Here is a 17,240-nt window from a genome sequence, read left to right on the forward strand (position 1 = left end):
CTGAAAAATAAATCAAAATTTAATCAAAAGGCCAAGGATACTAGAAGTTATTTCACCCCAAAGTATCTAGACCCTTGGGAACTTTCAAACATAGTCAAAGAGAAGTAACTTATTCATTCCTGTTCACCCAGTGTTGTTGTAAAGTAAGGTGACCACACTGTGCTTTACAACATACTGACAAGCTTATTGTGTGCCTCCAGCAAATCCAATAAGAGGACAACAGCTCACGTTCAAGAATCCCTATTTAAAGCTAGGTAGGATGTTGCAGCAGAAGGGTGTGTCAGAACTGCGGGACGTGCTGACATTCCATCACCAGACTCTGATACCGTGTATACTCCGCGACTGGTAGTGCATCCTGAGGCTGTAACATTGTATCAGGGTAGCTGGGCCCATGCCAGGATGATGGATCATCTCGTCCCATTGCAACATCTTTCTGTGCTGAGGAGGTGGCAGAATGTTGTGACCCAGTGGGGGATGAGTCCTGGAATGGGCAAATGCTAACCCGAGGAAGCTTTAAATGGGGGCGGGAGAAGAAATTAATCTGTACCCATGTTCCTTGATAGAACTTTCTGAAAACATACACAATGAGGGATAAAGGAGCTTGCATTAAATGAAATAACACTAATAATGACTTGTACTGCAGATGGGGTTTTAAAAAACTCAAGCAATACAAGACACATACTGGATAGAGAGTCTCTCTCTCTCTCTGTTCTTTGTCTGGGGGATACATATTGTACCAACATGTAGGTGTTACAGTAGCGTGTTGTGCAGGATACACAGAGTGCGAAATCCTTGCCCTGGGAGCAGAGACCGGAGACACGGTTGTATAAGTGTTGCTGCTTTGCGATGTTATGTGCTTTGAGCTACACAGACCGCATTGTTCAGATAAATCAAGAAGGGCAGCCAGAACAGTCCACCTAGCTAGGGAGTAAGATTAACCACAGGCGCCTGGAGGCGTGTTGGCAGGACAGTGAAGGGACACATTCGCTGCTGCTGCCCATGCCATGCCTGCAGAGGGAATAAAAGAAACACATTAGTCTCTTGGACTCTCAATTCAGTACCTCGCACACAACACTGATTTCACCCCTAAAGACAGATTAAATGGCAAGATAGTATTTGCCATATTTCTTTAGTACTTCCCCACGCATCTCTTATTTTTCTTCTAACCTTCAGGCTTTTGAGGGAGAAGCTGGCCTTTTTTGCACCCTCTTTGGCCCCAAAACAAACAAACTAAAGCTCTTCAGTGGCCACATCCATCCCCCAGTGAAGTCAATGGGAATCTTTCTACTGATTTAAGTGGGGAGTTGGATTGGACCCTAAATCAGTGGTTCTCAAACTTTTGTACTGGTGACCACTTCCGCACAGCAAGCCTCTGAGTGTGACCCCCTTTTTAAATTAAAAACACTTTTTTATATATTGAACACCACTATAAATGCTGGAGGCAAAGCGGGGCTTGGGCTGAAAGCTGACAGCTCGTGACCCCCCCCCCATGTAATAAGCTCGCGATCCCCTGAGGGGTTCTGACCCCCCAGTTTGAGAACCCCTGCCCTAAATGCTTGGACAATAAGTGCACTTGGAATAATGTTTTAAAGAACTCGGACTGGGTAAAAATTTCAAATGAACCGAAGTCCCATTTTCAGTATTGACGTAGGCACATAGGAGCTTTGGTTCCATACACTTTCATTGAGACTTAGGGCTTGTTAACCTGTACTATTAGACTGCAGCAAGTTGGGGTGTGAATCTACCCCGCCCTAGTCTGCTGTGGTTAACGGTTTCTGTGCACTCTGACACATGTTAACAGTTCATTAACTCACTTTGAGCTAGTGCCATTTCAAAGAAGACTAAATCAGGCTACTGTAAAGAGCCATTAAAGGACATTAGCAGGATGCACGCAGACCAGAGACGGCTGGTGCGGGTTAGATTCCCACCCCACTTTGCTGCAGTTAAAGTAGACAAACCCATAGGCTCCAAGGGCCCAGATCTTCAAAGTATTTAGGCACCTAAATCCCACTTATTTTAATGGGAGAGGTAGCCTGGATGCCTCTGGCTACGTCTACACTACAGCCTATGTCGGTATAACGTACATCACATAAGTTACACCAACATAAGCGCTAGTGTGTACAGCTTCTCCAGCCTACATAGCTACCACCGCTTGCAGGGGTGGTTTTGTTATGCCGATGGAAGAGCTCTGTCCTGTTGGCATAGAGCGTCTTCACCAGATGCACAGCAGCCGTACTGCCGTATGTGTAGACATGCACTTAAGTCTCTATTGAAAATGGGATTTAGGGCCCTAAATCACTTGGGCACTTTGGAAAATGTTAGCTCAGATCTTTTAAAGTGTGTGTGTGCATTGTAATTCTATCCCTCTCCCCATTTACAATGGATACAGTATTGCCTGTGTGTCAGGGACAAATGAAAGTGACTGTGACTGTGCTGGGACATAGGCTATGTCTACACTTACCGTGGATCCCCATGCTGCTGCGATTGATGCATCGGGGGTGGAATTAGTGGGTCTAGTGAAGACCTCCTAAATCTATGGCAGAGCGCTCTCCTGTCGACTCTGGTACTCCACCGAGAATGAGAGGAGTAAGTAAGTCGATGAGAGAGCATTTCCTGTCGACCCAGTGCGGTGTAGACACCACAGTAAATTGATCTAAGTTACATCGATTCCAGCTACATTATTCATGACAGAAGCAGCGGCTTCCAGGCTTATGAGAAACCTTTAGCTGGTAGTAAGGAGGTGCAAATGGGTATTTAAAGAGGAATACAGGGCCTGATGTTCCTGGTGAGACCATTGTAGATCATCTTCAGTATCCTGCCTACAGTAGTGTCCTATTCCTAATGCTTAAGAAAATGAAGACAGGAAAAATCAATGACACAATGCACCTAGACACTTGTGCAATGACACAGTGAAACTGGGCAAAAAAAAATCCTTCAGAACCCATGTGATTTCACTTTCTGAAGCCCTGAATGTGAGCATATTATGCCTGGAAGCACACATTTTTGCTGATCTGTTTGTGGGTAGGCGGGTTTTCACAGTTTGGACGTCCTATGTATTTTTGAACCAATTAACCCTGTCTACTACTGACTGTGGTGTCTTTTTTTTAAACATCCTGTTACTTTTGTATTTTGTTCAAAGCCCAGTGGGACTCCTAATTTGATTATCTGCCATACAGCGTGTGTGCGGGGGGGGAGGGGGAAAGGGGCTTGGTGTTTTTTTTTAAAGCATGCAGTTTACTACTGATGTTGACTACTACTTTCAGACATTTGTTAGTGATTAGCCTGCCCACTGGCACATTCTCTAATACCCTTCTGTGAATTGACTGATGCAATTTATAACTTTTCACCTGGAAAGTTTGCAGACAGCATGTTGTAATCTAGGCTGTTCCCATCTTTCTGCTTTTTTATGAGTCCTTGGGAAAACGTTTTTGCTAAGCTAAAGCAGATTTGAAATGCTGCTGAACACTGAAAAAGTTCAGTAGAAGATACTATTGTACAGAGTCCTGTTCAATCTACCTTAGGCAATGAGCAGAGGAAGTTGGAGGTAGGATAAGGGGTACAGTATTTCTACTGCACTGTAGTAGCAGAATTGCAGCCTGTCCTTGTTTGCTTGTCAGTTTGCCACCAGTAGGTTTACATGGATCTGTCTTTTTTTTTTTTTTCTTATTTAACATTTGATTTTTTTTTCAATATTTCAACATATAAATGTTAGGCATCCATATAAGTCCTAAAGAACAACATCAGTCTGTACTTCCAGCTTTGTGTGGAATATGGCTTATATATAATAGAGATAAGTTTAAATGATACACTTGGGAGGCATTGTACTCTGGGACTACAAGAGGAGATTGGGAGTTAGGGCTCCTGCATTTTGGTGCTGAGTCTGAGACATTTTTGCCATAATATGTGTGTTTCAGTTTGCTCTCATTTGTCCAACAGGGATAACAATACTTACCCATAGCACAGGAGTGTGTGCAGCTTAAAAAATTCAATGTTAAATGTGTGTAAAGTGCTGTAGAAGTTAAAAGAAACAACCACCCTACAATAAAACTGCATTACATATCATAGTAGACATGAACAAAATGCTAAGTCCCAGATTCTGATTTAATATTAACCATCTACACATTATGATGCCAAAAAACTAATGCAAAGCTACATCTTGGGTCCTAAATGGTATTAACTTGGTTAGTAGTTAATGCGTTTGTCTGGAAACATTCTTGATGCTTTGGAACACAAATCATCAAATAGCTTTTGTTGTTAATTAATCATAGAATCATAGAATATCAGGGTTGGAAGGGACCTCAGGAGGTCATCTAGTCCAGTGGTTCTCAAAGCTGGTCCACCGCTTGTTCAGGGAAAGCCCCTGGAGCGGCGAACCGTGGCCAGTGGGAGCCGCAATCGGCTGAACCTGCGGACGCGGCAGGTAAACAAACTGGTCTGGCGTGCCAGGGGCTTTCCTTGAATAAGCGGCAGACCGGCTTTGAGAACCACTGATCTAGTTCTACCTCCTGCTTGAAGTAGGACCAATCCCCAATTTTTGCCCCAGATCCCTAAATGACCCCCTCAAGGATTGAACTCAGAATCCTGGGTTTAGCAGGCCAATGCTGAAACCACTGAGCTATCCCTGCCCCAGCTTAGACATTTGATGATCACAATTACTGTGTGTTATGTTTAATTTATCTAGGTATTTCTAACGTTCCCCACACTGTTATCTGAGCGCCAAGCTGTTTTGAGTACTCCCCAGTTCCACAAACACTATTTCTGCAACATGACTAGAAAAACCTTCAACCAACCCAAAATGTGGAGAGCTCTTTCAAACTTTTATTGCTTTCTCCCTTTAGGAGGGTCGGAAAGCTTAGTATTATCTTGTCTTGAGTCTTCCAGTGATGTTACATTAGGGACAAAACTAGGATGAGTGAGCAGGGAGGGACAGATTTCCAAAGGGCATAGCTGTTCAAGAGCAGGTCTCATGGGGGAAGTCAAACTGGGGATTGTCCTGTGGAGAAAAGAAGTAATGTTACATGATTAGTTTTTTCAAAGCTTTCTGCTAGACTGAGCTGCTTGATGACTGCACTTGATGAAGAACTTAAATCAATGCCTACTGACATAAACCTAAGCTGAGCAGTTGAATACCTGCTTTGAAAATACTCCCCAGGGTGTCAATGAGAATTTCACTGTCATTTGTGAAGATTTTTCTGTGCTGCAACAAATGCCTGAGATTCTTTTCATATCATTAAAGTAAAATGCAGACCACAGAGTCCCACCCAGCACCAACACCTTGGTTTGTATTCCTCATCTCATGCTACTGTGCATACGTAAAGAACTGAAAAATGGAGAAGGTAGACAGAATACAAATAGAAGAGGGAGCAATCAGATAAACTGAAAAACTAATCTGTGTTTACAGCTCTCTGCAGAATGTAAAGAGGGGCATTTTACAGTAACTGTCTATTCCTAATACACCCTATATCAACTTATTCCTGAGCAGACTGGTTTATAATTACTAACATTCTTATGCCCTCTGGCGGCTGCTCTGAGTTCTGGTGAAAAAGCTCTAGAAGCTCTCAGTGCTTCTTAGACATATACTATATCTCAGGGGTTCTCAACCTTTTCCTTTTTGGGGCCCCCCCCAGCATGCCATAAAAACTCCACGGCTCACCAGAGCCACAATAACTGTTTTTCTGCATATAAAAGCCAGGGCCGGCATTAATGCGTAGCAAGCAGGACAGTTGCCCAGGCCCCACGCCACAGGACCCCCCCCCCAAAGCTACATTGCTCAGGATTCAACTTCAAGCCCCGGGTGGCAGGGCTCTGGGCTTCAGCCCCATGCAGTGAGGCTTTGGCTTTCTGCCCTGGGCCCCAGCGAGTCTAATGCTGCCCTGCTTGGCGGACCCCCTGAAACCTGCTCATGGCCCCCCAGGGGGCCTTGGACCCCTGGTTGAGAACCACTGGGTGGATCTTATATCTTGGAAAGTCTGTCCTGTTGAGTAACCTTCAGGTGACTGCACTGGCTGAAAGTTGAAGGTTATGCTAATGACTAGCTTCCAGGCTATCTCTGGAGTTCTTTGTAGTGTCCACCATTGAATAACCATCAGCTGACCTCTTTTTAATATGAATAGCGAAAGATGTGCATGCTAGTAAATATTCTGACATTCCGTAATGTTATTAGGACTGTTGGCAAGCTCTCAAAGTGGTTTTGCATATCTCCTCAAATGAAGAACTGATTTTTACGTCAATCAGCCAGTTTGAGCAGCTAAATAACATGCTCTTTGGTTTCGCAAAAAGAACTGGTTTAGCTGGCTTTCTTTAATGGCTGTCAGGTTTTTCAGTAGCCTGATGTTGCCAATATTTCATATGAACAGCAATAGTATTGGCCAAAAGGAGACTTGGGAGTCCTTTGTCTCAGACTTAAAGACCTAAGTAATGATATCCCATAATATTAACTCCCTGCTGAATACCTGTCTAGTTCATGTCTTACTGCTGGACTTTGAAAAGCCTGATCTCTAACTGGATGTACAATTGATGCCATCCATGATGAGCAGAATTTTAAATAATGTAGCTAAAGTTCTAGTAAGTAAGAAGTAAGAGTAAGTAAGAAGGTAGTGGTGTGGATAAGGAAGTAGGGAATAAATATGGTTCATACTGGATGTGACACTATGGTACTAGGTAGGTCCAACATGCTGCTCGTGTCTGTCAACATATTGTAGGACCAGTAATGTTAGCCCTGCTGTATTACTGATGTTATCGATAACATGTGATGCTATTTTCCTGTAGAAGTGAACTAGTTTTAGGCACTTACTATCTCGGAGTATGTGGTTTCCAAATTGAGTGGCATAGTGTGTGACAAGTGCTGGGAAATACTTAGCAGAGCAGTTAATGAACTCTGTCCACAGCAGAAAGGATGTGACAGAGGACTTTGAAATAGTTTCCTAGTGTACAATTTCTCATGGGCAATAATGTTAAGTCTGTACTTTGTGACTTACTGTTTTATAACAACAGGTTGATATTGTAAAACATCCTCTATCTATGGCTCTCAAACCTCCTTACTAAAAATGGCTTGTCACTGGGGCAGTGTGAAAGTGATTACTATACCCATTGTGTGTATTGGGGAACTGAGGCCCAGACATGCTGTATGAAGTGTTGTTGTGAAGAGCTCTGTATAAGCTCGAAAGCTTATCTCTCACCAACAGAAGTTGGTCCAACAAAAGATATTGTCTCACCCATCTTGTCACCCATGCATGCTGTCATTTCCCCAAGGAAGTTAGAAGCAGAACCAGGAGTATACCCAGGAGTACTGACTCCAGTCCTCCACTCTGATAGTCAAAGGCCCAATGGCCCTTGCAGAGTTTTCACCATATTGTCCTACTGGGAGTGGGGGTGAGAGCCCTGCAGAACAAACTGGGGACTCAGGAGGCCTCCACACAAGCTCTGATTCTTCCTCTTCCTCCATCGAGTCACATGGCTGCCAGGGAGGTGTGCTATCAGCTGTCCTCAGAATCTCCCACAAAAGATGGGAGGGTGCCAAAGCTCGGAAAGGGGCTGTGGCAGTTAATGCCTCAAGCCATGCCTGCCTTGCAGGATGGAAGTGGGGTACTGTGATCACATACAGCTCTGTGGAAGAGGCACATTTCCCCAGCCACATGGTCAGAGGCAGATCTGCACACAGTAACCTGGCCCTGCTTTAATTTCGCATGGTTTGTCTTTTTTAAATCAAGGAAATTGATCAGAAGCTACAAATACATGGACAGTTTCTATCAAGTCAAAGATGGACAAACCTAGAAAACTTTATATCCCGGCAGGAAAGAAATTGCACTTCTGGAGGAGTGGGCCAGATCCTCAGCTCGTATAAATTGGCCTACCTCTGTTGTTTATACCAGCTGAGGATCTGGCCCATTATGTCTTTCAAAAATCTCCCTGCTCTAGGCATAATGTCTTTGCCTTTGTGATTTTATCTATTCAGATGAGCTTTTGTGTACAGTACTCTCTAAGGGGCAGTGTTTCAGAATGGAGGCATCTGATTCTCCAATGCCAAAGTCCTGTTGCTTCACTTCCTTTTTATTTTATAAAACACTGTCTTCATTAAACAGTACCATTCTGTGATGTCAGGCACAAGGAATCTTTTTTTAAGGTGTGCAAAATAAATCGTTAGCTGGGAATTAATATTTAAATGTAGGGATTATCTTACATTGCAGGTATTGGAGCAGTGGCCTTTTGTTATATATTGTCTCTGTGTATAACATTTATCATTAACATATGGTGAGATTAAAAAAAAGACACATTTATATTCCTGTTTTCTTCAGGTGTCAGTTTTATAAGAATCTTCCTGGTTTCAGTTTATCAGTCTCTCCGAGATTTATTGTTTAACCCTTAAATAGTAAAATGTTTCCCTGCATTCATCATTGCAATTGAACTGTTGCAATGTCCTTGAATTACTTCTCTAACTTCCTGCACATACACAGACCCCTTAAAAATATGGATAATCTCAAGGAGAAAAGAGATATTTGGATGTCAATTTTATCTTAAAATAGCTTTTTCTGAAATTTAGCTTTTGGGCTAGATGACTCTTTGCCACTCTGAATATCAGCTGGTTGTCCTGGAGTAAAGGTAGCTTCAATTTTTCTTTATGTTCTACAAATATAAGAGAAAAGTTCAAGGTTACAGTTAGCTGGTGCATTTGAAATTATTTGCGCTTTAGTTGTTGAAGGAAAAATATATACAAGATGGTACTAGGTGTCTGCCCTTAGTTGATGTTTTATAGGAGCCTGTTACCTTGTTATCTAACATCATTTATTGTGAAGGTAGGCTGCAGATTTTTAGGTTTTTATCAGGGATACATTTTGCCACTGGAAGGAAGAGGTTTCTCTCTATATAATGTTATCTGAATTAGCACTCATATCTCTGAAGCAAAGCATACAGTTTAGGGCTTAAGCATTAGGGCCAGAATCAGGTGCATAATTGTGTAGCTAATTTTTATGCACAATTGCCACAATCCCTGATGCAAATTAAATGTTTTGTACACCCAGATGAATATTTAGACACCCTGTCAACCGTTTAAACATCATGTTGCTCCTTTGTATGTGAAGTTGCTTTAATTGTGAGGCAGACTTTGTGCTTGCTGCCCTGTGCTTTCAATGTTTTGAAAAGCGGGCTCAGCAAGTATCATTTCTAGTCCAAATGAGAGAGAACTAGGATAATATACAACCCCAAACCCAGGATTTTGGCGCTGCTTGGTTGTGTTGTGTCCAGTTCCTGGAAGATGTGTCCACATCACAAAAACCATCCCCCACAACTAACACTATTTGCCACTCTTGTTGGCAGCCTCAGCAGGGACGTCAAGCTCTGAGTGGGCTTGGAAACTGAGTTACTCTTTCTCCCATATGCAGGTCCATGTTAAGGCCTCTTGCCCTGCTTCTGCCCATTCTGTACCTGTTGTGTGGATAAACAGAAGCCTTCAGTCTCCAAGGCTATTACTCTCGAACCTTTCGCCAGCACTAAATTCACTCCATTGCGTACAGCTGTGCGACATGAAACTCCGAGCAGTCTGAGCAGCGTCAAGCAATGCAAGCATTTTATTTTGTTTTTAAATCCAATTTCAGGTTGGTCCATTCAGGTCCTGGTAAGGGATCCCCACAATCTGGGGTGGATTTATCTTTTGCAACGCGCACCGGTACAAGGCAAGGGATTGAAACCCATCTCTTCAGGACAGAGACTAGCAGAGACCTCTCACTGTGGACAAGGAACATAGTGCAGGGCTGCCACAATTCAGCTGAGCTGATCACGGAAATCACAACCTGTGAGTAACACTTGGAAGTTCTTCTTTACGTTGAGTCACTTTGGCATTTCCCCGTAGGCCTGTTTCTCAGTGCGAGAATCAAAATGCTGGATCTGTGATCGTTAGTCCGGGATCAATGCTTGGAGAAGTTCGTTGGTTTCTCCAAGTTATTTCCACTGGAGCTGATTGAAACTTCAGAATGTAGATGAAATGTTACTGTGAAAAGTTTATTGCTGCTTTTGCAGCCAGCTCTTAACTTCTATAGTAACCGTGGCAAATTTTGTGTTTTCAGGCCCCCTATGGTGTCATTCTGACTTCCATTTTGCTCTTTTCGTCCTCATTCTGATACGAGTCTAGCAGCCAATAATGCATGAAGTGCTAGAGTCAGAGATGGGGACCTCATGCCTTTGGGAAGTGATTGTCATGATGAGAAAGGAAGGGCTCCTGCTGCTGCTATGCTTCTCTTTCAAAGGCCCACAGCTCTGTGACCCCTGGAAGGAACAACCTCGTGGAGTAAGAGGAGATATTGGGGGGAGGGAGTAAAGATTACTGGTGATCTGGTTGGGGCACCTGTCTGAAAAGAAGAGTGGGTAAGGCAGGAGCCATAAATGTCCAAAATTCACAAATAGATATTGGCCATTTACCCACCTTGACCTGCTTTTTTTAAAATAAAAAGGGGGGGGGGGAGTCTAATAACAATGGGTGCAAACCACCTCCCCTTTAAGACAACCTACCTTCCTTCTAAGATGCAGTCAAGATTGAGTGACTGAGCACGGCAGTCTCTCTTCTTAGGGCTTGTCTACATGGGGAAAATGGCATAGCTATTCTGGATTATCTCCCTGTCTGGATGCTCTCATTCTGGAATAAAAGTGTCCACAAGCAGAGTTATTCCAGAATAGCAATAGGGCTTCAAATTCACACCTCACCTTATTTCAGATGAACTTCCCTTGCGGACAAGCCCATATTTTGGTCAACTGAACTTAAATGCCTGGCTGAGCCCCCTTCACCCTGCCGTTCCTATTTGTTGGTTTGCCTTCTTACTTGTTCAAAGGGGTGCAGTTTTCGCTGTTCAAGACCCATCCCCAAAACCTGTAAAATCCTTGTTTTGTGATCTCTTTGTCACCCACTCTTTCCTTTCATCAATGCTCGTAAAATTGGGTACTCCATCAATTTTACTTGAAGGTCTAAGACTCATCTGGCACTCAGTCCCCGAGCTAACCTAAAGGTTAAATCAGCCATGCTGCAGAATTCCTGCTGCAATAGATGCTGGTTACAATTATCAGGGTCTTTTTTCAATTACAAGGAAACTAATTAGTACTCAAAAGTGTCTTCATCTTTGTTGAAATTCTTCAGTGATTCCCTTTGCAGCTTTTAACTTTCAATGCTCATTTGGTGCTTGAAAAGAGAGGCTGACTCTCTGAATGTCTGTTTTGGAAGCAGGGGTGCTACCTGAATCTTAAGGTTAATGAGATTTTCTTTTGTATCTTGGCATTCAGAGATGCACACAAACACGAAGGGTGAGACAAATTAGGTCCAGGGGAATGACCTTTTTTATTTACTCCCTACAACACCCAACAAATTAATTTAACTATATATATTTGGGTGTTGTAAAGCAGAATGAATTTCAGTAGTCTTTCACAGGCTGGAGGCATAGAACAAGGTCGTGATTAATTTACTGTAGGTCTATACCAAATGTGAAGTTTCACCAGGTATCAGTCAGTTCTCAGAGTTCTGCTTTTCATAGTCCTTCTCCACAGCTCTTCAGTCCAGCCTTTAAAAATAACACTTTTGTTTTAGTGCTAAGTGGTATAAGCTGTTCTAATTTTAGGGCATGTCTGCACAGCTCTGATTTTGTGGCCAATGACAGGCAGTTATCTTAACTGCTTACAAGTAACACAGCTCAGTTTACATCATCCACTCACCTGCCTTTCTTCCGTCTACACCCGACACTTATCTGCCTAGCTCCGTCCTGACAAAGACATTCATGTCAGTTGATCCACTGTGCCTCTGTAAGGAGTAGTGTCCTGAGGAGGTGCCCATGAAGCCAGATCAGCTGCTCACGGGGCAATGCATTTGGAAGTGTCCTGGTGCAGAGAGGCAGCCTCTTGGGAGAAAGGAGGACCAACCAGAGTAGTTACTCAGACCAGGAGTAGCAAAAGCTTCCTACAAGTGTGTGTGGGGGGGCCACCAGCGCCCAAACCATGGCCACACCACCCCTTCCCACCAAGCCCCCACCCTGCCCCTTCTCCCTAGTCCCCACCCCACGCCGGCTCTTCCCGCCAAGATTCCAGTCCTCACTCGCTCCTCTCCCCACACACCCGTCCCTTGCCCTGATAGCTGGTAAAAAGTGGGAGGGCCAGCCCCCCCGTTCCGGCACCCCTGACTCAGACACAATTTGGGGTTCTGTCTGTACTGCATAAAACAAACCCATTTGAAACACTTATGGAGAGGATTGCAGAGAGAACTTCAAACTAGAACATGTAGCTATCTTTGAATAGTTAGGAACAGAGTATGGAGCAACTGATCTCATATTGGAGGTCAGGGGAAGGCATAGTACCCTACAGGTACATGAGGGGCTTATTTCCAAGTAGAACTCCAGGCAGATGAAGGTAAAGACTGCACTCCTCTTGAGCAAGGAGTCAATCATTCAGGTAAGTATACCTATAAACAGTCAATGAGCGGCATTGTGGAGGTAACCAATAGCCTTGCCCTGCTGAGCACAAGAACAGCAGTAAACAGATCAGAAGGAACAACTAATTTCACCCACTCTCTATCCCTGAGCAAGAGCAAAGGATGAGGAAGGGCTTTACATATGCCTGATGGAAATTCAGTTGAAAGTTAACTGGTTCCAGTTGGCAATCAAATTTTGGAACAGAGCCAGGGCAACTCATCCTTTTGTAGACATCACAGACCAGCAGAAACCAAGAGAATCCTGTGAAAGGACTCTAGTGAAACCTACTAGAATTTCCATGGGAATTGGTACTATGTGTGTGTGTGTCTATTAAGTATAAAACACACACAACTATATATGTTAAAGGAAACTCAGTGAAAGCCAATTAAGGAATAGTGCCTCTGGAATACAGAATAAAAACACATAAAATCCGACATTCAAATCCACACCGTCTAGTTCTTTAGCTACTCATCTCCAATCACCAATCTCATACCCACACTACTTTAACTCTGTTTCAGAAAAGTGGCTTGAGTTTCTGTCTATAAAAGAATGTTGGTTTCTTTTTAGTTAAATAGAATTTGGAAGAGGTTTAAAGCAGGTCAAAATGTGGACATAGACAGGGTGACTCTGTTTCCTTTAAAAGGTAGTTTCCTTGTTAATGTTGTAAGTAGAGTGGATAATAAGTCACCATAGATGTGAATGGTATTTTACAAATATAAGCTTCTTAAGGGCAGGGGTTTCATAATCTCAATTTTGTTTTTCATATTCAGCTTGCACCTACAAAAACCAGGAGTGCCATTTGACCATCCATTATGAACATGGATTCTCTCTCACAGTTGAACCACAAGATGGTGCCTTGTCCAAAACAATTGCACAGTGTCCCTATGAAAAACTAAAAATGTCTTCAGATGATGGCATTAGGATGCTTTATTTAGACTTCGGAGGCAAAGATGGAGAATTTGTAAGTACTGCATTTAGCTATGGGAATGCAGGTGACCATTTGTGCATGCAACTATTACAAGCAATTATTCTTTGCATGATTAGCATGACAGTATGCTCAATGGAGCTGCCTGTCCTTGAGTTCGTGGTTTGGGGCAGGCACTTACAAGCAAGCTAACATAGGTTAAATATACACGTATGGGTGCCATGATTTCTGGTAATCAAAACGTAAATTGTTCCGTGCACTGTTGAACTCCTAAAGTAATAATGACTGATATCTATTAAAATTTATAAGGAAATTGGCTTTATCACGATTACATGGACCTGTCCTTAGAAAGAGTCAATAAAATAAAAATGGGGTAGGGATAAAATGGTAAAACCATGCAAGGAGGGAAGAATGATTTCCTGTATTTAGGGACAAATTGGGTTCCATGGTGGTCAGACACTCCAGAGTTTTTGCATTTGTATGCATCAATCTGTAAACACTTATGAAAAATGCAAACACTTGTTAACTAAAGGACTGATTTTCAAACATGCTCAGCACCCACAGTGACACTTATGGCCAGATTTTCAAAAACACCTCAGCCACCAATCTGTTGTGCACTTTTGAAAACCTGGCCACTTATTTTGGTGCCTAAATGGACTTTAAGCACTTATGAAGATCTGGCCACAACTGTGGGTGCTAAGTTCTTTTGAAAATTCAGTCCTATGTCTCCAGTCTTGCTAGGTGCTTGCTACTCCTAGTTAAGTTACTGTAAAGTGAAGGTGCTGAGTACCTAAAAGGATCAGGCTATAATGTTGCACTTTAACGCCATTGACCTGCAGCAGTGGGAGAGAATGGATTAGAAAGTCATTTTCTGTAGAAACACACTGTTCCCATTATTTGAATGTAGAACAAAGAGTGGAAATAAATGGCCATTTAAAATACAGTGCCACTATTCCTGGCTTTATGAAATCCTTACATCAGACGCAAAGAACCATATCAGCTTCAAGAAAGTGCAGAACAAAACATAGTCTCATTTCAAGGGTAGAGACTGTGGGCTAGATCCCCAAAAAGGACTTTGGCTCAGCACTGTAGCACCTAACCCTTAGATACCCTTCCACCTAGTGGAATCCACAGCCCTGAGTTAGGTGCCCAGGCTCTGTATGTAAGACAAATTGGAGAGTTAGCTGCCCAGGAATGGGATTCACAAAAGCCAGCAGGCTGAGCAGGGAGCTGCCTCAGCTAGCTAACAGGAAATACTGAAGAGAGGGGTAGGGCTTAGGCAGGGTTCATGGTTCTTCATTCAAGGTTCACAGCCATGAACTCTCTCCTGGCGTTGGGAACCTAAGCCAGGTCAGCTCTTTCTCACAAAAAAAACAAGAGAACCCCCCCTTCTGTCCCCACCCCTGCCAGGAGCCCAGCTGTTAGCACAATTGCCAGGATGTGGAAGATCCAAGTTCCAATCCCTGTTCCCTATACAAATTGGGATAGTTTCAAAAGGAGAGACTGAGACAGTCCTACCCCAAATACCCCATAGCCCAGTGGTTAGGGCACTCTGCTGAGAGCTGGGAGACCCAAGTTCACATTCTTGCTCCAAATCAGACAGAGGGAACAAATGACCGCAGGGCTCCTGGGGGAGCAGCCTAACCACCGGGCTAAAGGTTTCATATACACAGCGGTAATCCTACCACCATTGCTTTGTGTGGGGGCTGATTGGTTAGTTAGCCTCTGAGCATGCCGACCTTAGCAGATCCCACAGTGAGTTAGCTGGGGAAAGACCTCATCTGAGGATCCTGACAGGGTATAGGCATGAGTTAGGTGCCGGGGCATCAGGACTGAGGTGATTGTGTACATGCCCAGCGGCAAATATTTAGGGGCTTAGAAGACTTTATTGGTGGAAATGTAGGTGTCTAGAGAGTTTAGGCACCTACAGGGTTAATGAGCAGCTACGTGAGGGTTTTGAGGATCTAAATTTTGACTTCAGTTCCTAAAGTGGCAGTTAGGTGCCTAAATCCTTGTGTGGAGCTAGCCCTGTATTAACGGTGGGATTCTATAATAGAAGATTTGACTGTCATGCTCTTGCCTACTACCCGGTGATGACACCTTGTACTGTACTGTTCATTAATTTATATGTTTATTCTATGTAGAATGAGGTCTAGCATCGAAAACAGAACAGCCATAGTTGCTATAGTGCGATCAATGGGATACAAAACATTCCCTCTGCTGTTGCAGGAGGCGAGGTGAAGAATCTATTTTCCTTCTGGAAACTGGCTTGACTGGCAGTTGTTGAGGCACTGGCCCTCTAGAACAGCCAGTTGCCATCTTTACCCCATTGGCTAGTTAAAAGATGGTGCATCTGGACTGGTCCATCTATAGCTGCTAGGATAAGAAGGTCTGTGATATAAATGCACAATGACAACATGTGCAGTGAAGAAGTATTTCAGAGACCCAGACTACTCATACTGGAGTTGAGTTCTGCTAATAGTGTCAAAAAGAGTAAGAACAAACCCTTAATGGAAAGTGACATACCTATCTGTCTATCTATCGATGCCTCTTTTAGATGCATGTGACATTTAGAAATTATATTCTATATATAGTGAAATCCATTGTAGGCACCTACTTGTGGACCTGAAAAGACAGCTGCCTAGAGCATGTTGGTGTTCGTATAAAGCTGAAGTCAAATTGTACACTGAATATTTGCAAATTGTTCTTAAGACAGTTTGTCTACGACAGGCAGCTTCTTGTTTTATTTTCACTGAGACGCTGATACATCCTAATCTCTTGAGCTGAATTATTCACTCGATCCCACCATTCTTACGGCTTCTAAACTCAGTCCAGAATTTTTTATTGCTCTATCACTCAGAATTGGTTTTGTGTGCACGCCTACATCAGGAAGTTCAAACAGAAGCATGGGGGAGATAGTTGAAATGTTCTGCAAATCTAGTCAGATACTTCTCTCAGAAAAGCCTGTAAACACGTTGCGCCGTTTCTGCTGTTGCTCTGCCATCAGGCTCAGACGTGTGCCGATTTTATTTTTTACACTTGCAAAGCAGAACACATTAAACAAAAGAAAGTAGAATTAAGGCAGTTTTCAAAAAAAAGAAAAATTCAGGTTATTTGCCGCCTTAATGTTGAAAGGCATTTTTGGATGTGCTGTGGGGAGTCAATTTCACTCAGTTTGCTAAAGCTGTGTAAAAGTATGCCATTTCAAACCGCTATCTCAAACTGAGCCTTGAGGCCATGGTTCAATGCATTAACCAGTCTCAGACAGTGTTCTCAGTTAGTGAACACAGACTGACTGCTTGAATTGCTCCAGCCTGCAAACCTCAGGCACTCAGCCTCTCTTTCACAATCCAAACTGTGCCCCCTAACCTTCCCCTCTCCTGTGTGAGGCTCCCTTTAACAGCTGGAACTTGAACCTGTTGGAAAACTTCAGGGGTTAAACTAATTCCACCCTCTAAACAGAAGTGTTAGGATTCCCTGTGAGACCTTTCTGCTGGGTTTATCCAGAACCACTCATCCAGTTCTGGGAGGACACTTCATCCACTTCTCAGGGATCCAAAAAACTCAGTTCGACTCCAGCCTGTCACTCAGATTATTGTGTTAGACATGCAACAGCTCTTTGCCCGGGCTGGCCCGAGAACCGGTGATTTATTTACAGGGGGCAACCACAATTCCAATTCATGTTGTACACCATAAAGTTTGTATACATCTTCCCTAGCCCCTAACATCTATACTTCTTGCATTAAAGACCAATTGCTTTGCAGATTGCGTAAGGCAAGCTTGGATGCAGTGTTGGCCCCAGGATATTAGAGAGACAAGGTGGGTGAGGTAATACCTTTTACTGGACCAACTTCTGTTGGTGAGAGAGACAAGCTTTC

General features: G+C 43.3%; 1 protein-coding gene across 1 annotated transcript in view; it reads left to right on the forward strand.

Moving 5' to 3' along the window:
• The window catches only part of SNTB1 (syntrophin beta 1), a 176,891-nt gene that overhangs the window by 156,072 nt on the left and 3,579 nt on the right, over positions 1 to 17,240 (forward strand). The window contains exons 5-6 of the mRNA XM_048841573.2: positions 9,591 to 9,787; positions 13,208 to 13,398. Of these exons, the coding sequence (XP_048697530.1) occupies positions 9,591 to 9,787; positions 13,208 to 13,398 (388 nt within the window). The remainder of the gene's footprint in view (positions 1 to 9,590; positions 9,788 to 13,207; positions 13,399 to 17,240) is intronic.

This window comes from Caretta caretta, chromosome 2 (assembly GCF_965140235.1).
Source record: "Caretta caretta isolate rCarCar2 chromosome 2, rCarCar1.hap1, whole genome shotgun sequence".
Lineage (NCBI taxonomy): Eukaryota > Metazoa > Chordata > Testudines > Cheloniidae > Caretta > Caretta caretta.